A 26702-nucleotide genomic window follows, 5' to 3' on the forward strand; every position below is an offset into this window, starting at 1 on the left:
GCAAAGAAAGGGTTAACCCCCAATCGATAGGCTTACCATATTTTTTTGGGTCCAACCCAGGACATATTCGCGATCAACTCGTTACTGCTGAATTTGTTTTTTTTTTTTTTTTTTACAAAAATAAATTGAAATTACTTAAGCCTTAACATTTTATTGGAACATTAAACTATAAATTGAACAAGAAAAAATATTAACATTATTTTCTAAAATCGATCAATTAATTTTCAAATGTTTAATTGAATAATACATTTTCTGATATTCAGGAAACCTCTCTGTTCTAGGTAGCATTATCAGTTAAGCTACCTCTTTGTGCAGACCAAATATTCCCCATAATTGAAAACACACACTCAACTGGAGCCGATGTTTCAGGCAAAGACATAACAAATAACCAAACTCAACCATTTTAAAAATGTTGGCACATGAAATATCAGTCTTTTGAAACACCTTAAAAATTGCTTGCCTTGACCACCAAGACGCTCACGGAAGTACGGAAACGGAACCGCTTGGAAGTCGATATCTCGAAGAAAGAAAAGGTATAATCGATCCTTGCCGGTCATAATATTCAATACCGGTAACTATATTCATGTTCAGATTCTGAAAAACCCAGACATTTTGCAATCCCGGACAGCACTAAAAACCAGGACTGTCCTTGATAATCCCGGACGTATGGTAAGCCCATCAGTCGACCATTAACGTTGCCAAAGAGCAAGATGGACAATTCTTTATACTTCAGGAATTTTAGAGCGCAGAAAGTGCCTTCTGCCCCTTTCAAACTCGCCTCCATGGTCAAACTATTTCTTATTCAAAGTTTGTTCTGCCTTTACAAAATGCATGTTCCAGTATTAAAAGCGTGGAAATAATATCAATGCTGATGCAAGGAATATAACTTTGATTAACGAATGAATATTGATTAACTTGGTCACTTAGGAAAATATGATATAGATTGATTGATTGGATTAGGCCGACGTAACTATCGGAAAGTATAGGTTGGAAATATATTTAGATACCAGCCCATACTTTCTCTTTTCACAGGGTCCGCAAAAATGTCGTGCAACACTTCGTGGAGTCTAATTGTCGTGGGAATTATGAAAAATTGCACTTCTTTTTATTTTGCATGAAGACCTGTATTTTGTGATTACATGTACTTTTAATATTCCGATGCTTTAAAATATTCAAAAAATGCAAAATTCTTGATAAATCAATGCATATGATTGAAATAGAATATTTGCACAAAAATGTTCATCAATATTTAGAACTTTTATTACAATTTTCAAATATTTACATCAATAAGAATATCGGGCATCGGTTCAGCCCTAGTTATTTTAAGTAACTTTCTGCCACTTTTTGGCCAACCGCGACGATAAGGAGTGATATGATGAAATGAAAGAACACTCGCAAAGAACACTAATGTCCAGGCGGAATTCAAACCCGGGACCCCTGGCATCGTAACTCGCTGTGCTACTGCTAACTATCCCGCCACGAAGGTCGGCGAAAATATGATCTAGAACACCACTATGAATACTAGTTATGCACCCTTCATCAGGCAAGTCTGTGCTCGTGAACAATAACGTACATTCTAAAAGACTGGTGATCTGAAAGTAGATTGTGAGGGCTAGTGTGAACAGCAGCATCAGTGATCTTTTTATCAGCCGCTTGAGGCAGTGAAATAAAAGCAACCACGACAAATGATTAATGATGTCCGTTCTTCGTCGAAAACCACTGTAGATCCATGCCTGAGCAAGTGACCTATATATTATTAATGCATCTGGGGTTCATTAATATCACAGATTATGAAAATGTCAACCTGAAAAGAAACTGCAATTCCTGAAAAGAGTATGAGATACTCTTAAGTTTGTTTTTTTGTAGTTGCCTAAAAGCAAACTGCCTCTACAGCCGAAGTTATACTTTCAAAATGATTTTAAATAGCGATTTGATCAGACGTTGATGCCATTGTACAATCAATGCAAAATGTTTACTAAACCAATGGGAGGGATACGGCAGTGGCAGATCCTTAAGTTTCAAAGGAGGGGCAAGACAAAAATTCTCCCTTATGGTATAGTTGTTACAGCCCTCTCAAAAAAGTATATTTCAATTGTGTACTTAAATTTTATTCCCGGCACACCTAGCGAATCGCAACCGCTAGGGATGGTACAGAAACGAGACAAATCTTGAGAGTCGTCGCCAGTTTTAGATACGAAAAGATCAGGTCCTTTAAGACTCGTGTCGAAACAGAACGAGACAGGCCTCTTTAAATCGAGATGAAGCTTGTCTTTCAATTTCACTTGCTTTACATCGCTTTTCTACCGATGAGATTAAATGACTGAAATACATGGTAGGACAAACACAATTGTACATTCATGAATTAACAGGCTTCGAACCTGGACCCTCTTGTTTCGAAGCAAGTTACGCTGAACATTTCGCCACGAAGACTGGTGGGATTCCAGATTTCGTTCGAGACTTCAGTGAATTGTAAGTAAGAAAACTACAGGGCGTCCGAAAATGTTCACCCGGCGACTTAACTTTTAAATTCAGTTCTATTTTTTCCTTAATTGGAGTTCGCTTATGGAAATTTTCATGTTTTTTTTAATAACTACTACAGTGTGCGTGTTTTAAAGTTTTTTTGTGTATCACATGCCATTGTTGCTAGCCGGATTTTACTGCAGTGATGTGGTAGATGGCCTTATATTAGAATGTATTGTTTAGTTATTCATGCTGCTACCAGTTGAGCCTTCCCTAAAAAGGTCACTCCGGTGCATGAATTAATTATTTCTAATCTAACCTTGTATTAATTGTTTTAAAATCGCATATCATGGCTTACCTTAGTTGGATTAATGGTTTTCTTAGCTCCTGAGAAAGAGGCTGGCGCCTGAATTAGTTTTTGTCTACACCTGAATATGAAACTATAATACAAAGTAAGACTGTTTCTAATCGCAGTACACACAAGGATGCCGAGATAATTTGTGTACGTTAAAACAGCATCATTATTACAATGATTGATTTTAATTCAAGAGATTTTTTTGTTAATGACATACGTGCTTAAAGGGGAGGATACTGCCATGGTCTGGTGGCAAGCGTTCGGTGCGGAGTGAGTGATCAGAAAGATTCCGAAACCTGTAACTTCAGCATGGCGTATCTGCTGAATCCATGCCTGTGAACCTGTTGCTATGCCTTGGCGGTATATCTAGTCGAGGAGCAACAGGTTAGGCTCCCGTGGCAAACTCAAAGGAAGCTCGTAATAGAAGCGACGACAATTCCCCAGTCCTTAATCAATATCCCGATAATTGCAGGCTAATGAGAACCTTGTATCATCCATGACAAGATCAGGGTGAAAAGGCCTTGAAAGGATAATGGAAGACGGAACTTCGGAGAAAATTTACAATTGAGTCCATTAACTTACACTTCATCTAACTCGGGAGCGTTCGATCTGAGCTTCTAAGGATGATTAAATCTGTACTTAAAAATGAGAAATAATTAATTTAACTGTCCAGAATTGGCTAAAAAGGAGTTTCTTATGGAAAAGAACTCTTGTCAAAGTTTTAAAGGTGACCTGTTTTACCACTGACGCAGCACAAAAAAAAAAGTCTTAGTTTGCATATTACTGACACACGCAATATGTGGATCGTGGGCATCCCTCCCTTTTCTTAAATTATCGTGTATTTAATTGTAGAAAACAAACATTATTCGATAAAAAATAAACATTTCAATTAATATTAATAGTGAAATTGGCTCGTAAAATTTTCCACGTTATACTAAAGAATAAACGGTTTCAAGAGTGTTCCAAATTCCAAAATTTATGGAAAACTTTGGTCACGAATTAAAATTCTGATTTTTCTTGAGGTTGAAAGTTATTAAAGTTAAAATATATGGAAATGACTATATTAACGGTTCGAACTTTAAAAACTAGCTAATCTAGTATATATGTTGTATCTCATGTGCAAAAGTCACTCATTTATTATTTCTAGTTTGCATAATAACGCATTATCAGTAAAGAATAAAAACAAATCTCTTGTACATTTATTGAAATTTGATGTTCTTTTGTCATATTACTGTTGATATGGTGATTTGTAGCATGATTTACAAGAAGTAATATGATCTTACGTCAAATGACATTTGCAGATATCTTTACTTTTGCATAAAATAATTTTGTAACAAACTGGCCACACTGGGGACAGTTGCAAATGTCACTAGTTCAAAATCCAGTAATCTATCTCTATATTTACGTATATAAAAATGGATGTATGTAGGTTTGTTCCGGCATAACTCTCGAACGCCTGGAGCGATTTCAAACAAACTTGGTACACATATCACTTACAATCTCGAAAGAAATACTGTGGGGTAAGACACCCCTGGGCGAAAGAGGGTGACATGTAAAAATAATCAAACTACCGATATTTGTGTGGAATCCATATTTTGGTGTATTTGAATTATTTTTTTAATAATAGTGGCTAGATAATATTATAATGAATAGCTACACTCCCAGTGCCGTTCAACCCCAAGACACCCCTGGCATCCTAATGGTGGGAAAGGATGACATGTAAAAATAATCGAAAAGACAGATATTAGTGTGGAATCCATAGTTTTCAGGGTCGCTAAGATGAATAGTGACACTCCCAATGACGTTAGACTTCAAATTCATCAGCTGTCGGCATGGGGGTGAGAGGGGGTGAAAGAAATGTTAAAAATGACCTACATTAGTGTCGAATCCATAGTTTTCGGAGTCGCTAAGCTAATTGGTGACATTCATGTTGACATAGGGGGGGAGAGACACAGACAGACAGACATGCTTTCTCGATCAACAAGTCACAGGGGCAGTCTATTAAGTAATACGGAGTGGATTTAAGATCGCCATGTTTCTCCCACGGACAACTTTAATAGATGATTGGGATAAACAAATACCCGGGCAACGCCGGGCAATCAGCTAGTTATTTCATAAATTCTACTGAATTAATTTTAAACAAATCTAACCCTTCCATCCCCTTAGAAATATTAGTGTGTGGAATATTTCCGCCTGTGAACGAAATCAACTTTGTCTAAAAGTTGTGAAGGAACTATTTGATTTCCTTTCCCATGAGCTGTCGCTAGTTGTCTGCACACAATATGCTAACCAATCCATTATACCCTGATCGTTTTCGTATAAGAGTGCATATTTTTGCTGCATGGAATTGTGAACAAGGTCTATAGTAGTCCGGAGAGTTTCCATTGTTAGCATTTATTAAAAGACGTGCTGAAATTCTTAGAACTTGCACCCAACTTTGAGAAACAACCTTGCATCTGGATTTTTACCATAATCTGGCATGCTGCCAAAAATGAATATAAATTATAGTAATTTAGGGAGTGTTTAAATTGGCGCTTGAAGTAGAAATTCGTAGCCGGAGGTAGGTGTGTGTGTGCGTTAGGTCGAGCCTTGCTTGGACTATCTCGTGGGATGCTCCTATGGTTTATCATGACAGTAAGATGTTTTGCAAAAAATATTGCTAACTTGGGGATACCTTTCTTCCCTCACTTCGACCATTGGTTTAAATGCGACGTGACTCCATAAATGTTGGAAAGAATCTTTTTCCAGTAATTCTAAACAGTCATTTTTTCAAAGAGTGACAGACGCGATTAAGTTCTCGTGGTAACAAGTACTCCGTAAATAGTTATTTTAGGTATTTTCCTATAGATTTCAACAGTAACTATTTGTATAAAAAATACAATTTTTATATACAGTGTGACGAGCAAATATTGTAGAAATTTCAAGTATATGGATTTACTTCTAATTTTCTCATCTATATTTTCATATTTTAACATGAGATTAATTATAATCTAATGAAAATTGATGTTGTTGTAATCAGTAAAAAAATGTGTGCATTTTATGCATGCAAATGGTACATTAGCTTTCTTGTCTAGAAAAGTGTAAAGGAAATTTGATTACTTCCTAGCTAAGCTCCATTTCACTGAATAACTGCAACTGAATTACTTTTTGAGTAAAGTATCTGTAACAGTTACTTTTACAGTGACTATCCAAATTGCTCCATACTTTTATTGCGACTGTAGTTTTTAAAATAGAAAAGTATTAGAAAGCTGAAGGAGCAGGAGGTGCATCTCGAGACAAAATTCACTCTTCATCTGTAAATGCCTTTTACACATTGAATAAAATGGACACTGTGAAAGGCTCATTGAAACTGGAACACGTGTCAAAAGCTCTGTCGATTTTCCTCTCTCTCAGTGTCGCTCACTCGGCAACGAAATCTAATTATTGCCAACTGCGAGACTGAAATATGATTAAGCATTCGAGCAGTGCAACTCCGCCTCCTTTAAGTTCTCTTCTCTTTACATATTTCTTCGTTTTAGAGATGACACGCTGTTAAATTTTCTCAGATCTGGGAGTAAGCGCGTGCAGGACTTGCAGTTTCATAACGTTTGTTTCTATTCTGCTAATGTTTGAATATATTTAAAAGATGGCGCCAGAATTATTTTTTTCGGGGGGATGGTCAGTCTGTTCATAAAACTTGAACTGTAGAAATAATAGTGATTTTTACGCAATAACTACTATAAACCAGGGTGGATAAAAATCAGGATTTGTATTAAAAAAAATTTTTTTTGATTTTTTGTTTAAATCTGATTTGTTTGATCTAAATCTATTTTCTATTTATAAAAAGTCGCAATTAAAATTGCTTGTATAATTTTTGGCACCATACATATAGATACATGTTTTTTTATAGAAAGGCTTTATCTAGTAAATGGCCCTGTAAAATATTTGAACAGTTTGATTAAAGCAAATAAAGATTACATGTAAATATATATTTTTCTCTTTGATACTGTATATATGAACCTACTATGGAAAGGTTTGTTGAGTGTGTTGATGAAACTATAATAATTTCAATAACTCTTCTTCCACTGGAAATAAAACTCTTTATGTACTTACTCTATAATTATAATTTAAAATATTTTTTATAGGCTTTGAAGCTGAATTTTGGCAATTTTTTAAATGATAGTTTGCAAAATATCAGCTAACATGTTTATTTAGTTTAATGACACTCTATTTATGGTTTAACATGATTATTATTTTGTATATTTTTCTACACAAAATGTTTCCTATTTTTTCTTATTAAAATTATTGAATTTTAAATCAAGATAAATTTAAGTATCTTTACAGTTTACATATTAAATTTCCTTTCGTATGATCTTCACCTCATCAGTACATATATTTTGTTTTCTTTCTTAGAGCCTAATAAACATCATTAAATGATTACAACTTACAAGATTAATGTACATTCACCAAAAGTGATTGATATCTACACAATCCTTATGTACATTATTCCATAAATTATTTATTTAAAGTGATTTAAATCAACCCACCTTGCTATAAACTAATAAAAATACACCAGTTTTTTTTCCAAATTTATTATGTCACTGGAGACTTTACTATTCGAACTACCAAATTAGCATATATATCTAGTACTTTTCATGATTTTTTACATTTCATAGTTATTGTACTGAAATGCATGGTAATTCTATCTTTTTAACTTTACACACCTTTATAAAAATTAGGGGAAAATTGTAGTCAGTTTGTTGTTTGACCTCTCACATAAACTCTTAATTTTCGGAATTTGGGAAACCGTGGAACCATATATTCTCTGGATAAAATGGTAGAATATTGAGAAACTGGTTTCTGTATTTTAATTAGTTTTTCAACCTGACGCTGTTTTTTAGTTATTCTGTTCGATAAACAAATTTATTTCTGTTAACAATAAAATAATAAGATTCTTGGAACTTGAAATAAACTAGGCCAATTTCCCGGGTTTGGGATCGACGGGAGGGTTCAATCCCCCTCCCCCCAATTCGACGACAATCATTGCAAGCTGCTTGTGCTTATTCATAGCACTTAGTTTATTCAAATCTCAAGAAATATCTTCTCAAACATGCCTTTAAAATACATGTGGGGGGGGGGGGAGGGGCACTCCAACCGACACGCATTTAAAAGTGCCTCCAGTACAGCACAAGTTACTATAAACTGGATACAAGGCAAGATTTTAATTCTAATTTCGTGCTCGATGCCTGAAAGTTGAAAGTGGGTTTAGGAAAGTGGTATTTCTAAATTACCAGCCTGAACGCCTAATAGTACAGTTATTTGTGTGAGCGGTCTATTGCCCTACCTACACCTTACAAATAACCCGGGTCGCTTTCTCTTGTATTTATATAATCAAGCATCCGATTGTTAAAATACAGTTGCCATTCTTTTCCGCTGTAACCATTAATAATGATGCTTGGCACACGTGACTTGTTTTTTATTTACTTTATTTTTTGTGTGTGAATGAGAAAGCCTTTCTCTTTGGGGAGTTTAGAATAGTTGTCTCGTTTTAATCTCTTCACGAAATAAGATACAAAAATGAGATGCTTATAAAAACAGGTTTCTCCACAATATCTACAACTTACCTAGAAATAGTCACGCCATTGAAACATGTAAACGAGTCTCATAGTGAAGAAATTTTGATTTAAATGAAATTTTTATGTACATTCCTTGTCAACAATGGAACATAACATTTATCACAAGGATCAGAATGTCTTCATTGTAAGAATGCATGAGGCTTACCAGTTAAATGAATGTAAACCTCGGTCTTATACTGATCTCAAGTTTGTCTCTAGGAGTACGTTTCGTTCTCGTCTAGCATTCCGAACAGTGAACTCGAGACTAGACTTTTCTAGGTGGAATCTCCAGAAACCCAGGAAAAACTTTCTGGCCTGAAATACTTTAAGGATGTCAAGTAACATTTTTTAATCTCACCCAGTGACAACAGTCTGTAAACTATAAATCATATCTGACATTTCAGGATGCGGACAAACATGTAGTTATCTGGAGAAGCGGAACTAGGTGTACATAATGCCCTTTCATAATTCCATCTTGAGTTCGATATCCGGTGGAGGCACATAGTGGTTCCCATCGCACTTTAAGCTGTATATCTAGCCCCGATTAGCCTATCTGTGCGTAGTACAATTTCCTCTTTGTCCCAACGCTCCTAAAAATAGTCACACAAAAATATGGCAAAATATAGGAGAAATAAAAGGAATGGGGCAAATAGAGGAAAAGATAGAAATATATAAAACAGAAATGAAGAAGAAAGGGATTTAAGCACGACCAAAGATAAGACTGCGAGGATGCAAAAAAAAAAAAAAAGATTCAAATAAAAAAGGACTAAGGAAATAATAAGTAGGCATCAAGCGACCCATGTATCTCCCTGCAGGCGTTTTTACGTAACCATTAACGCAGCTCCAACAACAATTCCCCCCATACTAACAGTCTTTGCATCTTTTAGTATTGCATCTTCAAGAATCCAACTTATGTGCTGTTAAAGTACATTTCAAATATCTTGAGTTTTAAGCGTCAAATAAAATGACATGTCTCGGCAGTTCTTGTCAGTTCCTCTTCAAAATAACAGCTTCGTGACCAAAATCTGGTCGCAGGTGTAGCTTTTTTTCTCCACGGGCTAAGTTCTTTTATTTTGTCGGAAGTAGTTTAAGATCTGATCCAATCTGGGGCTCGTTCTCCCGTCTCTGGGTCGGATCATGTGCGTGACGCTAAGAAAATTGAGTCAATAAGAGACAGCTTCGGGGATGGGCGGGTTGTTTGCTGCTCTTCCTCCAGAAATATGAGAAGAATCAATGCACCAGGAAACACGTTTTCCCCTTCAAACGTTATAACCTCTGAAACAGATAGGGTGCACACTAAAAACTGAAACAATTGCTATAGGCTATTGATATTGTATGTTTTCCAATCTTTTATACGTTGGCACAGAAATAGTGTATTTCAGACCTCTGACCCAGTTTTTTTTTCCTGCATAAAGGTCACTCAGGAGTGGAGTTAGCGATACACGATTGCCATGTATTTTCAGCTGTGTCACGGACCTGCAGTCATGCGTAGCAAAATGGTGCAAGCGGTCCCGGGTTCGATTCCCATTGGGGACTCAAAAAAAAAAAAAAAAAATGTATTTACCCAGTATCATGGTGTGACAATTGGGGGAAGCTACTTGAAAGCACAAGTAGCGGGCTCTGGCATCGAAAGTCGGAAAATAGAAGCGGTGGGACACTATACCTGACGTCACCCAGTGAAAAATGATCTGCAGGCTCTGTTAGGGCTGTTGGGGGTGCAAAGGTTGTCCTTTCTACGGACATCCAAATGCCAACCTCCCACGTAGTACTCCCTGGACTGAATTTTGCAGACTAGCGAGGATCCGGCGTCTGGACTCGGCCATTATAATCCTCTGTCTAGTGGAACCGGAAGCAAAAAAGCCTGCGCAGACCCGCGACTCCTGTGCACCGTACTCCCGCGTGGAGGGAAGGGGCAGAGTGGAGAAGAAGGGGAAGGTTCACTGAGACTTTTCGTCGAAGGTTATTTTGTTGTGGTCGCTCTATAGGGCTTGTTTTGTCGTCCTTATATACTTGTGATTGTTCTTCATCAATCTTATCTTATCACCATTCATCCTCATCTTCGCGATTAGCCAAAAGTTGCATAGAACAACAAATCTGTTAGGGCTATTGGGTTACTGATTACAATTTACTTCAGTTTTTCTATTGGGCCCATCTCTAGTTGAAGTTTTTTACTTGTAACAAGTGTTGGTCTTCACGATGGAGGAGGCATACGGCAGTTCGGATCTTACATTAAACTGTAGGTTCAGTACCGATTAGCCTATCTGTGCATAAAGTTGACATAATAAAGGAAAAATAGCGTTACGTATACTTAGTTTCTCTGGCGGTACACAACGGCTATGTCCTATCGGCAACTTTTTCGTACTTTTGATCTGAGAATAAAAACTCATATTACTTCCTCTTAGCGAAAATAGTATCACGAAAATAGTATCAATGTAGCATATTACTTTCTAATGCAATACTGCAGTACAGTGTTCTTGTTACCACGGAAAACTGAACAACAAACCAGCGAGTTAGTATGAATAACATTTTCTGGTGGATTTGAATGATACCATTTGTGACTACGAAGGATGCCACCCACCTATGTGTGTTGAATAACGTAGTGTAAAATTCTTACATTAGCCCCGTCAGAGGCGGCGACTATAAGCACTGGCCCTTCATGAAATAATCCAGTTCATCCAAATCTATTTTCTAATATATAAAAATGGATGTATGTGTGTATGTATGTTTGTTCCACCATCTCTCTCGAAAGTCGGGAGCGATTTCAACCAAATTTGGTACACATATCACAATCTGGAAAGAAATACTGTGGGGGGTAAGACACCCCTGGCACCCCTAGGGGTTGGGGTTGGAAAGGGGATGACATGTAAAAATAATCGAAAACTACCGATTAGTGTGGAATCCATAGTTTTCGGGGTCGCTAAGATGAATAGTGATATTCCTAATGTCGTTCAACTCCAAGATACCTCTCGCACCCGTTGGGGAGGGGGTGACATTTAAAACGACCGATATTAGTTTGGAATCCATAGTTTTCGTGGTCGCTAAGATTGATAGTGACACTCCCAATGCCGTTCAACTCAGTCCATTTTACACTATAGTTAGAATTCATTATTTTTCTGTCTAATAGAAGATTGGGATAAATAAATACCCGGGAAACGCCGGGTAAGCAGCTAGTAACCTATATATTGGGAAGAAGGGTGCAGAAGATGATTTTTTAAATATTTTTAGTGCTTTTGGACCGATGAAAAGTTGATCTGAAACATATCACTTATAATTGTTTGTTTGGAACCACTGTCTAATTTCAATTTAACATATATGAAACTTTCAATTTAACATGGGTATATGAAATTTTCAGAACTCAAACGTGGTTAAATTAAAACGAAGATTCAAGCAAACCTAAATTGCAATTGATACGCAATATACGTGTGTTATCAGATGCTATATTCATACTGCACTAATTAGATAGGTGTTCGGTAGGTAAAAACCGGATGTAACTAATTCTGCTTCTCAAAAGCACAGAATGTAGGCTGTGAAAACCAGAGACTGAAGACAAAAAAAATATCGGGGCTGCGATAGTTGCCACGTGTGACGGATTCGCAGTAGTTGACAAATCGTGCTTTCTTCTCGAAAAAATCGTCTGGGAAAACTCGGTCGTCCTATGAAAAACTTCCTTTAAGCACGTATTCGATTTTACTCGGGGCGTCATAAGAGGGATGCAATAAGAAGGAGTGTGAGGGGACGTTCCTGACATTGTGCAGGGAATTCAAATTGTCACTAATAGTTTTCTTGAAAGCTGTTCAGTTATTTATATTAAAAATGAAGCTTTGTTGTGAATTTTCCAGGTTTCCATTTATTCTCTACAGCGAACTTTTCACATAAATGCACCCAGAAATTTTTAAACGAGCCTCAATTGCTGAAACATGTTTTGACTGCATTTATGAATAGAAAAATTAATTAAATCATTGACTTGTATTTAGGAAAAATAAACAAGTGGCGGCATCAAAGGGGGCGGGGGGGTGAACGTTCCATACCCATCACCCCGGGAAACTAGATAAATTTGGTTAGTCCTGATATGAGTTATTTGTATGACATTTCGATGTAATACTGAATGGGCTGCCCCTCTGAAAAAATCTAAACCAGCTACTTGTAAACTATTTTTTTCTTGGCGACTTTACAGCTTAATGGATTTCTTACCCTGATTTGACGTGCCTGATATTTCGACGTATATTCTATCCCGGGAATCTCTGGAGTAAAGCCGCGCATAAAGGCAGATAAGGTGAGAATGCGAGTGGGCGGAGCGAAGTAGTACCCACTGCTTCAAAGGCTGGTAATTGTAGTTATTTTCGCCCTCCACGCAATCCCGTTCCATTGATCTTGTTCATTGGTCGAGCCCTCTCGAGTGGCTACTTGCGCAAAAACTTGCATTCGTTCGCTCGCTCCAGAGATTCCCGAGTCAGGGTATAATATCGTATTTGCATATATAACCCACACTGGCCGAAAACACGTGTCGTCTGACTTCAGTGCAGGAACTATGGTTAGATTTTTCCGGGATGTACAAGTTTGTTACCTACTTACAGGCTGAGATATATTCACACCTTAGTGGCGACTACGCTACAGTTCTCTAAGTAAAAGCAGCCGCATTATGGCAGGGCTGTTGTAGGTCCAGGAATTTTAAATAAATTCAATTCCGGTCCAGGAGAGAAAATCTGCAAGCGTAAATGGGTTCTGGACCGTAAAGAACCTTTTTATCTGTAAAGTATTTCAATTCGGTCCAGGAACATTTTTCCCGATCAATTTAAATACCGTCCAGGAACCTTTTTCTGAATGAATTTAAATACGGTCCGGGAACCTTTTGTCCCGATGAATTTAAATCCGGTCCGGGAACTTTCTTTTTCTTTCTTTCAGAATCAGTTTAAATAGGGTCCAAGTTCCGCATTGAAATGAAACAATACGCAACTCGGAACAAATACGGACCTGACGATAAACAATTATCCACTTGCGAGCATGAAAGACTAATCCAGGTGCTGGCTGTCTCGAGAACCTAAGGTACGAGGTAGAAACGGGCGAAACGCAAACGCTGCAGTCACGTTACCACTCTCCATGTAGCCCCATTCTCTCGCGCGCTTTCCTTCACTTGGTTGTAGCAGCACTGCCGTTCCCTGTTGTGATATCAGCTGGGAACACAGCAGCCTCACGTTACCTCTACTACAGCGCCTAGAATAACGTAGTGTGGAAAACGGCATGGTTCTACGCGCTCTGGCTGGTTCCACTCGAAAATGATCCGCTAGAGGCGCTGGTGTTGACCCCGGTGCTTGGTGTTCGACTGCTTATAATGGAAGTAAATGGAGTTTTCGCTGCAACGTCTGATTCTTTTACATGAAGCATTTCTATGAATGTGATAATTGCTATGATATTTGGTACAGTGTTCGCGAAGATATTAACGAACATTCTAGACAGTCGACCACGTCCTGTTATCATACTTTCGTTAATAATACGGGAGAAAAAATACGCGTGGAATGCTCTTGGCAACTAAATTTTTGTGTATGAATTAGGTTCATTATTATTATCATCATCATAATTTCTTTTAAAGATATACACACTGAAGCATTTGTATTTTTGATATTTACAGTCTCTTTTCTTCCGCTTTAAACTAATCGCGGCGATGATGATAATGATGATTGCATGAAACGACAAGGGGAACCCCACAAAACTTTCTTAGTGCCATCGACATGAGTGTAAGGAAACTTTCAAACCAATGGGACAAGCGACACGGGATGTTCACACTGTCACACTAGTGACACACACTTCCAGACTGTAAAAAAGCATTCATTGCACATGAGGGTCCAAACAGCAAACGACACGTTCATATGGCGTATTCGCGTGCTACTTGTTACTTCGGTCGGAAAGCTCCTTAAAGGAAGGGTGCTGAGACTGAAGCGATGCGCTACAGGGGTAGTTCCCAACTAAGTGACAAGCGACATGGTGCCTTCAGTCTATTAGCAAGCGTTGCTTGCGAACAACAGATAGGCGACACGAAAAACCGTACATTACAACAACAGGTCTAGGCGACACGATAAGCCACACGTGCCGCTTTGTCGCTTCTGCGTCGCTCAAACTGGGCCATTTCCTCAATAGCTTGCAACATGTTGCCGTGGTTTGTTGTTCGCGCATACGCGATGCAATGAGTGTCTTGCTTTAGTGAGATTGCGCACCAAAGCGACAAGCGGCACGCGACACTTATCGCTTGAGGATTTGACCAACTGAACGCTGGCCTGTGCTTCCCGTCATGCCGCTACGATGTGAAATGTTGCTCTTGATTGGCTCCTTTCCAAGCAACATGTGTCACTTCGGTATGAAAGTTGCCTTGGACCGAATGACCCGTGTCGCTTTGGTGTGAAATCCTCGTATCGTTTGTCGCGTGTCGCTTTGGTGTAAAATCTCCTTGAGGAAACGGTGCAGTCAGAGCTTTTGTCCCTACGGTTCGAAAGGCTGCATTGATTTCCGACTGCTCGCTTTCAAGCGACATTTGTGGTTTGTCGCCTCGGTATGAAATATCTCGCAGGATACTATGTATATTCTAATAACATAGAAAAATAAACTCGAATACACAGTCCAAGACCTGACGTCCGGAATCACATTGCGATGTTTCTTCTTGTGTTACGCATGCTATTTATTTATTAATTTTATTTTACTTTTCTTTCCAAATTAATGCCATTTCGTGACTGCAAATCACTCCACAAATATAACTGTTTCCATCAATGCACTTACCGCCTTTCTAGAGAAACAAATCTACACAATATATTCCAAAAACTAAGCCACATTACTTTCATAACAAAATTAGCACCTGGGTCGATCGCACTGCCATCTACTTGTCATCGTCTCGGGGAACCAGTTTCTTGGGTCGTTTTCCACACTACGTTATTCAAGGCGCTGTACCTCTACGACGGCTCCTAATGGCTGCGGTTCCTGGATCAGATGCCGGAGCAACACGTGACTGGTTTGTTTGAACTCAATGCGACTCCATATAGTCCATTGCGTTATGTACAGTAACTCTTCCGACAAGGGAGTTTTTGAATCTGACTCACGAGAGAACAACAGCGTTTTGATTTATTCCCTGCGTTACGTTTTCTACAACCGCAGTGTGACGTTTCAGTGTAAACGTACTCGTGGACATTTTTAGAAGGAAACTTTTAATCGGTCAAGTCTGGTCTGTAATTGTAAATAAATTCAATCCCGGACTGGGAGAGAAAATCAGCAAACGTAAATGAGTTCTAGACAGTGCATAACCTTTTCATATTTAAATCATTTCAATTCGGTCCAGGAACATTTTTCCGGATGAATTTCAATTCGGTCCAGGAACCTTTTTCAATGTAACAATACGCAACTTGGACCGAATTAAAATTGTGCGAGAAAATGGTTCCGGTCCTGCATTAGAATTTATGGGTTTCTGGACCTTAACACCCCTGAATTATGGTGTCGCATATTTCATCTAGCGCCAAACCTGGTCCTGGAAATGAGGGATCTACCAGGGTTTGGAAAAAAGTAACTTTTAAAAAGGAATTCTATTTATAGCTACTTTTAAAAGTAGTTATAACTATAAGAGATACTTTATTGCAATAGAGGTAATGTTAAGTTATCAAGTTACGTACACTTAAATTTGTACCGTGTGGGGGGTAGCTAAATTTGGCAACTATTACAAACTGCGTGTGTTCTCTGGATACTAAGGTGAAAGGATTTTCGTGGAATCTTCTATGGCAAGAAAGCCATGCTTCGTTATACGCTAAATTTAGAATATTTATTGCAATTAGTCATTTTAATTGAGTATTGCGTATTTCTAGTTCAGTATTTGGGGAGAATTGCTGCAACCATTTGGACCATGGTAGTGGAGCTAGAAATAAGTCTAGGATGTCGAAGTGTTTACGGTATAGGTTTCTACCTGTGCCTTACATTACATACATAGAGTTTATTATGATGAAATATAATGATCATTCAAGCAAAGCTCTGACGGTTCTGTCATTTACTTGTAATAGGAGAAGTATGTGAAGACCAGAAACATAAGTAATACTAAAGTCTTCATATATTTCATTACGATTAGTAATCATTGATTGTATATAACTTGTTTGCAAAAATTTCCAGCAGAAAGTAACCGTAAAAGTTACTTTTTCAACCAAATAAGTTGCACTGATGTTGAACCAACTATATCAAAGGCTCAAGCAAGCATCCTCTAGCTTACCAATGTCCACCTCAAGTGCTGCCATAGACAAGAACATGATACGTTGCTGTAAGAACCCCTAAAAGAGTCTATATGTTCAAATTTACTCATATACCCTATTAAACTACTTAAGAAAATAAATTTGCCTCACTCTAGTAATAATCTGGAAGAAAAGTTGAAAAGTAAATACTACAAATAAGCTGACCAGGTGTAAGAATATATACAAAATTCACAATGTATGAAACGACTCACCTTTAAACTTGGGTTGTCTTCGGTTCTTGAAAAACTGTACGTAGTAATTCAAACCTGAAAATAAATTGTGTATTAGAACTGTTTTACACAATCGCTCAGATAAAGCATTTTATTCTGCAGCAGGCCCTGAAGAGATCAGGGAACTGTCTAGTTTTAGCCCCCCAGAATAGTTATGTAGCACTTACACATTCAAATTTTGTGACATAACAATAATAATAATAAGATCTTAGCCCCTGAAATAACATGAATATACCACTGAAAAAGATCAAATACATTTGCAAGAATCAAGACTGCCCCAAGGAAGGAATGAAAAGAACCATGTGCATCACAAGTGCATTCTAATTGACAACAGAAAAATGGACAATTCTAATAATTCTTAATCTTCTTTTCAGAGGTACTGAACGATGCTGTTTTCGATGAAGACCATGACGAAATGGTTGTAATAAAAGACATAGAGATGTTTTCAATGTGTGAGCATCATCTTGTCCCATTCTATGGAAAGGTCTCTATTGGATATTTACCCAAGAAGAAAGTACTTGGACTCAGCAAACTAGCCAGGTAAGAGTGTGCTGTATTTCTATGTAAGAACATTAAGAACAAAATTTTCATTGAGAGCGTTACAATTTCCACTAAGTGTTTTGTAAATTATCAAGATTAGTTATTTCTGTATCATTTTTGAGGATGCAACTATTTTAATAATTTAAATTCAAAATTGGTTTGATATATATAAAGAGTATATCAGACAATCCTAAAAGAGATTGCTCAATTTACATTTTATAAAGGTACTTTCATTATCTAATACAATTTGATATCGTACCATTTTGTTAGGCTAATTTACATGGTATTTTTACACTTAATTTTACTATAACGTAATAAGATAGGATAGAACTTTCCTTCTATGACAAATAATAATACAACTGTTTTCATTATTCTTGCACCAACTATATAATGTCCTGGGAGTCTTTGGAGCAAGAGAATGAAAACAAGTCTCTGCGCAAGTAGACTCGAGAGGGCTTGATCAATGAGCACGTGAGGGGCTATAGCTAACAAGCTGTTTGCAACAGTGTGCACTGCTTTGCTCTGCCCATTCGCTTTCTCCCCTTCTCTACAGTAATGCAGCCCTGATCCACAGATTCCCAAGACAGTGTATTTGATGGATTTTGTGTCATTGCTAGTTTCTTGGGGGGAAAAAAATCACTGCATATTGTAATTTTAATGGCAGTGTGTGTGTGGGGGGGAGGGGGGGTTGCATTGAAACACTAAAGTTAATATTCTATTAGTTTATAGCTCACATTCTAAGGGTGATTTATTGGGTTACAGCAAAGGAAAAATTTACTATCAAGGTACTGATTAAACCAAACCTCTATACCTTGAACATAATTCAAATCTAAACAAAACTTGTAACAAAAAAGTTTTCAATTTTAGTTTGTTGAGATGGTAGTTGGACCTAGACATAAAAGATTTGATATTAAAGTGATAAATTAGGAAATCCACTGAAAATCAGATTTATAATTTGTTGATTACACAGTGGTTGCATTGAAAACTAGGGATAATTATGCCAGAATTGACAATATTTGCAAAATATTTTATTAACTATTAATTAAAATTCATTTCTCCTTCTCAGAATTGTTGAAATTTTCTGCCGAAGGCTACAAGGTAAGTATTTTTTCTTTCCTAGAACATGTTCTTGAAGTACTTAATTGATAGATTCTACTTGATTCATTCTTCCCTTCCAACACTTCTATTGAGAAATGAGCAAAATTTAAAATATTTAAATTAGCAGCAAATTCATAATAACATGATCAGGTGACAATGATGTCATTGTCAACATAATACACAATGCTGTATTATGTTTAACTGAAAAAATTAACTTATACTTTACATTAGCAATAAAAATGCAATACAGTATTTCATAACTTAATTTTGTTTCAAATGCACAAAAAAATTCAGTAATTAGTGAAACATCAGAAAATGGTTTTCTTCAGTATGATTCATAGGTACGATCAATTAGTTTCAAAATTTAAATTTTAAGCACTATTCAATCATGCACATAAATTGATTTCTATATAGAAAATGAGCTCATCACTCTTGGAGAAGCATATTTAAAAATGTGTGGTTATGCATAGAATAGCTTGTTTTTAATTACTATTTCAAATTTATTGCTCGGTGTGACAAATTTTGCACACTATGTTTCGAGTTTTTTAAATTTCATTTCATTATGTTACCCATAAGAAATAGCTTACCAGAAATACTGCAAAACACGTGAGAATATATACTGCTGGACAAAAAAAAACTGACACCTTAATATTTGACATTTGAATTGCAATTACTTATGAATTACGCTCTCAGTTTGGTAGTTTTCTGTAACTTTCGCTTTTGTTCTAATTGAACTTATAAACTAACCTAACCTAACTTCATTGTAAACATGGTTAAGTGGTACAAAAGGCTACGAAGCCTTAACTTCGCCATGATAAACAACTCAATAAATAAAATAAATAAATAAACTTATTAATGTATGTAGAACTTCGTCAAAGTTTTTCTGTTGAATATATTTCCAATAATTTAGTTAGCCTTCCAATCAGAATTTATGCGTTATTACAAAAAAATGCAAGTGTCCGGGTTTTTCTTTTTCTTGTCCAGCAGTGTATTATTTAACTCCATGCTAGGGGACACTTGTCAAAGGGATCTTGCAAATCAACTAAAGTCGTTTTCACGTTCAGAAGACACAACGGCGCTTATGGAGAAACTGCAGTGTTGCCAATACAGCGCTAGTTCATGTCGCCGGGAAATAACCTTCCTTCACAATGAAGGTGTTACATATTTTTTTTTTTTTTTGGCAGAGTCTGCTGCCACGCACGTGTCAGCAGTAAGGATAAGCGTCAAATTTGCTGCTGTCACGTAATTCGTCTGCTAAGAGAATGTTACAAATCTTAAGAACAGATTGAGACGAGAGAAATGCAAGTTTATGATTAGTGGTAATGAATGTACAGGTAATTTAGAACCTTTTTCTTTAGAAAGCATTTAGCGATATTACTTTAATGCTAACAGAACCTAACCTAACTACGAGAGCATTTAGGTTTATTATTAGAAGAATGCTAAGGGACATAATCTTAAAACATTTTTGTGAAAGTAATCGCTACAACTTCACAGTATGTGTTACAGACGTAATTGCATTCATAGCATGATGAAATCACGATAAGACAAAGACCAAGTCTGCTGCCTCGCGCATCTTTTTTGAGGTTCCAGCAGAAAAAGAACGTCGCAGCAGACATTACCTTTTTTTATATAATGATATGTAATTATTAATATTATACTGTGAACGTTACAGTTACCCTTTTTACTATGATCCATTGCGATCACTACACGCGCGAGTGTAATGCACGAATATGACACTTCAGAAATCACTTAAAAAAAGTAAAAATCACTGAGCGCTCACACAACTGAAAACACTTTTTCGAGAAAGAAAAAAAGTCTAAACGGACCAAAGCAGATCTCTCACTCAAGTAAGGGGAACCTGGCACATGGGTTAGATTCAAGTTGCAACCCAAACAAACAAATGAGTTATGGCCCACTTGAACTGATACGCGTAAGACGTCAATAACTCAAGCAAGGCATGTATTTCTATCTTGAAGCCCCATATTTTGTCACGTGTTGGAAAGCCTTTCAAAGGTTAATATGGTGTCTATGAATTTATGTGTACGTTGGAAACTGAAAGGTGATCTTCATTTCAGTATTAATGTCGACAGTAATATAAACAAAAACAAGGTCTACTTGCGACAGCACTAATTAATGTTGCTCACAACAGCAGCATTGGAAATAATTGTCAATTATTAAATTTAAGTAATTGCAATTCTATTATAACAAACTGCATGAAGTTAATATTTTTTCTGAATGGAAATAAAATAACAACTCGAAAACTTGGTGGTGATTAGCCTGAATGCTGCGGTGAGTCAGCTCAAGATGGCCAGACAACGTCTCCTTACTTCGCGTGCGGTTCGGGTTAAAAAGAAACTCCAAATGCATGGAAGTAATATTTCTGGGAACCTTTGAGTGGTTATAAAAAATAATTTCATTATTTTCTCAAACTTTTTCGCTGGAAGTTTTTACTTGGAATTACAGAACAAAAAATGGCCAGCGACGACATTTTCTACTTCACGAATATAAAAAATCTCCACATACTTTATTTGAATATTTTTTTAATGCAAATATGCTTTAAAGTATTGATAAATTCTGAGCACCACCATCACCTATGACAATTAAAAAACAGTGTCAATTTTTTCATAATGAACGCTTCAATTTTACGGCATGTTTCAACGTTAGGAATAAAAACAATGTAAAAATTTTGTTTTCACAGAAAATTTGAGTTTTTAATTTATCTAAAAATATGTAAGCAAGTTACCAGTTTTTTGTGTTCACCATCGTATTCTCTACAAAATTTCCTGCAAAACTGCAGGTACCGATTTTACTTAAGCTAAATTTGTAAATCCAGAAATTTAACAGCGCACTCGTATTTTCCCATAAGAAAAGCATTGTCCATAAGAGCGTATTGTCTTCTGAACGTGAAAACTACTTTTTTTAGTGTGATGAGGGTTGGGAGGCTACAGATCAGAGCCTTAATCTGCAAAGGAGCTTCAACTGGGGGGGGGGGAAAGGCTTTGAAAATAACCAAAAAAAAAAATGAAATAAACAAATAAATTTCAAACTAAAATATAAATCATGTAAGTAAACCAAACATAACTTAGCTTAAAAGTTAAATGGAAATTGTATATAGGGGCCTCGATGATTGTATTAGCCCTGGACTTCCATATATGTATATACTAGGAATTTCAAGGCCAGCAGCTCACTGATAGAGTAATGGCATAACACAGTAGACCAGGGGGTGATTTTCAACGTAGTACACTCAACTGTCAACCTCACTTCCACATAGTACACCCTGGACTGCATTTTGCAGACAAACGAGGCTCTGGCGACTGGCCCTATGGCCAGTATAATTTTGTGTGTTGTCCTGTTTTTTGTCCTTGTGTGCTGAGTGGCGGTTTACAGCCTCAGCTTTTAACTGAAGCCAGAATATTTTAAGAATTTAGTTATGCAATGTTAGAGTTGTTATTTGAAACTGTAAGGGGCTGGACCCTGTATAATGTGATGGGTGCAAAATAGCCTAAGTGCTGACGCACCCAAAATTTTAGTCAAATTCAAATAGTAGGCCAGCAACCTGGATGAAGTCTGCTTCAGCAATATTTTCACTTAATTTCTGTCCCATATGTCACATTAAAAATTTCACACGAATAAGTTAATCAGGAAATGCAGATCTTTCATGAATTAAATATATTCTGATTTTTTCTTTCAACAATTGCAATGGATCAAAATAAAAGATTCCTACACAAATTTTTAGATGTAGTTATCATTCAGAAAAGAAACTCAAATGTGGACTTAATTATTATTCTACAATAGTCATTTGTGATGAAGTTGCATATAGAACATTAAATATTATTTTAATTTCTTTACAGTGCAAGAAAGATTAACAAAGCAAATTGCAATCGCTGTAACTAAAGCACTTGAACCAGCAGGTGTAGCTGTAGTTGTTGAAGCAGTGTAAGTATTAATTCTGCATGATTATAGAGTTTAGAAAGAATTAGTAAAAGGCTTGTTCACAACTGCCTAAGTACCACTTTCCTTGCAGAACAATATGTGCTGTAATATCTTATTAACAATAAATTTGTGCAACATCACTTTATGCTGAAATAGGCTAATTGGTACCTTGTTTAAAGTGGGATCCAAACCACTGTGCATCCACCAGGAATTAACCCAGGACTCCTCCATAAGAACAAATGCGTTAGCCACTTCTCTGTTGGCAAAACCCTATTTAATACTGAACTAAATATGTATTCGTAGTGACTAGTTAAGTCTTTGAAGTAAGTCTTCAAGCTTTCCTGGTGATGATGATGAAAAGATTCTGTGACTACTGACCAGGTGAGTTGTGGAACACATAAATTATAGCCAAAATCATCAGACTACTGGGACTGCATCATCAAGGAATAAATAGTCATTCATTGGGGAAAACAAATCTTAATCTCGACATGGGGCTTCAACTGGACACAGCCTGACTAGCAACAGTCAACCAACAGCGTGGATGCAGAAGACACTGCTCCTGATTGGTCTGTCATCTTCACCAAGAACCTCAATCTCTGGACTCTCATCAGAGTAGTGATGAAAGCTTGGAATCCTTACCACAACTCACCTGTTTGATAGCCCAAGATAATCTTTTCATAGTTATGTCTTTCTTACATCTATGTATTAATCTATGTTACTACATGTTTTTTGAATTTGTTTAACATTCCATAATTGTTCTTGGTTACTTTTTTACAACCCTTGAATGTACTAATGTTTGCTAATAACCTATTGATTGACTCACAAGGAACACCCAGGCCAGAATTCGAACCTGGAACCCCTGGCATCATACTGTGCTGTGCTGAACACTCTGCCACGGAGGTTAGTGGCAATGACCTATTGAAACCATCCTAACTGAGATAATCAGTTTTTCTCAAGTCAATCTAGTAGAACATTAGTAAGGCATCTTGAAAACCTAACCACACAACTGAAATTCAATTTAATCAATCCAAAACCCAATTTAAACTGTTCTAGTAGAGAATCAGTTTATTACTTCAAAATATTCATTCCTCTTAGAAATTTTTTTCTTAAATGTTCTATTTCTATTTTTATTATTTATCTCATCTGACTACCATGGGAGAGACCCAGGTTTGATCCCCGGCGGGGGAGAACTGGGATTTTTCCACCTGTTCAAGCAGCTCTGGCACCCACCCAGCGTCCAATAAATTGGGTACCTGGAGGAAACACTGGGGGGTAACAGCAGCAATGGGCATGGTGCTGATCACATCACCCCCACCTTCGGCCGTGATCAAGAAAGTGTGGGGCCCTAACCCCACACCCCCTACTTGCCATCATGGCATGGTGCATAGCACAGAGGAGCACTTAAACTTTTTTTTTTTGCATTTTTTATTTCTTTTCTACCTCTAGATTATATTAAAATGATTAGGAAAAGTGATGAAGTGCACATCCATGCTTTACTCAAGATCTGGCCTTTCAGTATGTTATATTAACTGCTGCCACACACACACACTCGGCACAATGTTCACTCATGCATGATGCCAGGTATTAGGAACCAATGCGCAACATCATCATACACTTTGCTAATGTTTTAAAATTTCAGTAACTGTACCAAGCCAATTTGGTTTACATCCTTGTAATACTGTACACTTCATAAGGAGTCATTAAAATAATTGATATGGGTTAGTGCTCACTGTCTTCACACAACTTAATATGAAAGCATTGGTAAGACATTAATATTTTAATTGTAAATAATCTACTTTGTATTTTACAGCCACATGTGTATGGTGATGCGTGGTGTTCAGAAAATAAATAGCAAGACAGTTACCAGCACCATGTTGGGTGTCTTCAGAGATGATCCAAAGACGAGAGAAGAGTTCCTGAATTTGGTTCAGTCAAAGTAGACAAAAAAAAAAAAAAATAAATAAAGCAGAAAACCTTCCAGGGACCAATGCTCCCAATGTAAACATGCAACCAAATTTTCCTTTTTACTATTCCTCGTCGCAGGTTCGACTTGACACACATGCAGTCATACGTGAGATTCTTTCAGCATTTTAAATCATGTATATGCTTTCCTTATATTTTCTAACATATTGTTTGGGAATAAAAGTATCACTGTATATTAAGAGCAAATTCTAGGATAAATTTGGCGTACTTTGAATACGACTAGATATATTTACAAATTGGTCAAAAACAAAGAAAATGCTGATGTAATTATAAAAATGTTCCAAAACTAATGTTAAAAAATATGTCATAAGAATTGAAGTGGGTTGTCGTATATTTCATGGTTGTGATTTTAATTTAATATTTTAATATACTATGATTATTGAATTTTATATATTACAGAATTTATATTCTCCACTCTTGTAGTTGCAAATATATATGAAAAAGGCAGCTATGCTTAAAAAGTTTGCATCAGCAAAATGTTGACATTCCAGGAGTTTTAAGAATCATCAAATCGTAAATCGTGATAAAAAAGTTAAAATTAAAATTTTAGAGGTAAATGTCATGTATATTTTTAATATTTTATGAACTTTTCAGAAGCATTTACTATATATGATCTCCAATGAAAGGTGTCTTTACTTTAGCCATTGATTTGTAAAGAGTAACTTTTATGCAAAAAAGGAAAAAATCTCAACTTGAAAGCTGCATGTAATCTCACTACATAATGATTTCAAAAACAATTTTTCATACCTAGTTCATCCTTAACTCCCAAACAAGCTCTTGAGTTCAAAAGATTGATTTGTTCTTCTAACCATGCAAGATCAGTTCCAAAAGTATTGTGTATGGCTGCATTATACTATATTTATCTAAGTGATAAATGGGTAAATATGTAGAAAGTAAAGATGAATAAAACTATTTACATTCCAACAATGCTAAAAGCAGAAATATATGTAACAGATGCCTAACTTTAACTATACTTAAGGTACAACCAAAAAAAGCAGTATTTTCATGTAATCATCAAACTTGTACATGTTAAATGTGATGTGCACCTATTACTTTATATTGTTACATGTAATGAGGTGCTATTTTTGTATAGTGATGTATAATAGTAAAATGTACTGTCTACAGAAATAAATCTTTCCATGTACATGCACAGAATGTTATCGGAAAGTACAACTCAGCCTGAGGATATTCACAGGAGTTATTTGTCGATTTGATTCATACTATTGAACCTTTGCTTAACTAGCAACAATTTTTGTTTCAAAATTTTCTCAATTCATTTTTAATTTCATTGGAAACATTTAAGCAAACTTTGATTTTGTACATTAACTATTCCAATTGTATCACCTTAAGTTCACATGATTTTCATATTTAAGGTTTTCTACTTCTGTACATTAATTGATGTGTTGAAATTTGAGAGCTTTTCATCAATATGTTTATATGAACATTTTAAAAAATAAAGTTTATTTTATTACACAACATGGTCTTCAATTTTATTTTTATTTTTACTTCTATTATTAAAGAACAATCCTTGAACACACTACTGATTTGAGTAGATAAATTTGTGAAACAAATTTAGATAATTTTGAACTTCTTATATTAACACGCATACTTAATTTATTTAAAAATGAAAAAAATACTTGTTTCTACATGGAAGGTAAGTCCAGCACCCTGGCTGTTGGTCTAAGGAGTCAGGCTTAAGGCTCAGGATATGGAATGTTTGCTGGTTAGCAGGGGCGGCACATGCATTTCCAGGCAGGCAGGGCACATTTTTCTTTTGGCTGGGGAGGGGGGGGGGGGCAGATAACCTCTAAATTTATCTTTAAGGTTTTTGAAAAGAGTTACTTGACATAGAGTAAGTAAATTGTTTGAACAGTGGGTCACTATTTGGAATAAAATGTAACAAATTCCAATCATATATCAATAACTAACTAGGAAGATGATGCACCATTAAGTTAAGTTACAACACTTTTCATTGGGCATGTACCCCCAAAAAGATAATTTCTATACTTAACGAAGATAATCTGCATGTCAAGTTGTCTGAAAACGCACACAACCACACAAATAAATACACACGTACAGTAACTATAAACCAGTGACGTGCACTGAGGAGTAGCTAGTCTAGCAGAGATAGATCAATCAATCTCACATCTCGAATTATATTCAAATCACAATATTTATTGTCTTGTTAAAGCCACCAGAGCTCATATGCAACACCTTCTTTTCCACGCACTTCTCGTCCATCGGTGTTCTCCGCGGGCAA

The 26702-nt window shown here is 36.4% G+C and overlaps 1 protein-coding gene across 2 annotated transcripts in view; it reads left to right on the forward strand.

Moving 5' to 3' along the window:
• Pu (GTP cyclohydrolase punch) overlaps positions 1 to 25918 on the forward strand; it is an 83741-nt gene extending 57823 nt beyond the window's left edge. For both annotated transcript variants that reach the window (XM_083112035.1, XM_083112034.1), the window contains exons 3-6: positions 17263 to 17428; positions 18495 to 18526; positions 22378 to 22462; positions 24270 to 25918. In XM_083112035.1, coding sequence (XP_082968161.1) covers positions 17263 to 17428; positions 18495 to 18526; positions 22378 to 22462; positions 24270 to 24399 — 413 coding nt within the window. In that variant the 3' untranslated portion in view covers positions 24400 to 25918. The remainder of the gene's footprint in view (positions 1 to 17262; positions 17429 to 18494; positions 18527 to 22377; positions 22463 to 24269) is intronic.
• Positions 25919 to 26702: the final 784 nt, after the last annotated feature.

The sequence above is a fragment of the Lepisma saccharinum genome, chromosome 25 (assembly GCF_977018435.1).
Source record: "Lepisma saccharinum chromosome 25, izLepSacc3.1, whole genome shotgun sequence".
Taxonomy (NCBI): Eukaryota; Metazoa; Arthropoda; class Insecta; order Zygentoma; family Lepismatidae; genus Lepisma; species Lepisma saccharinum.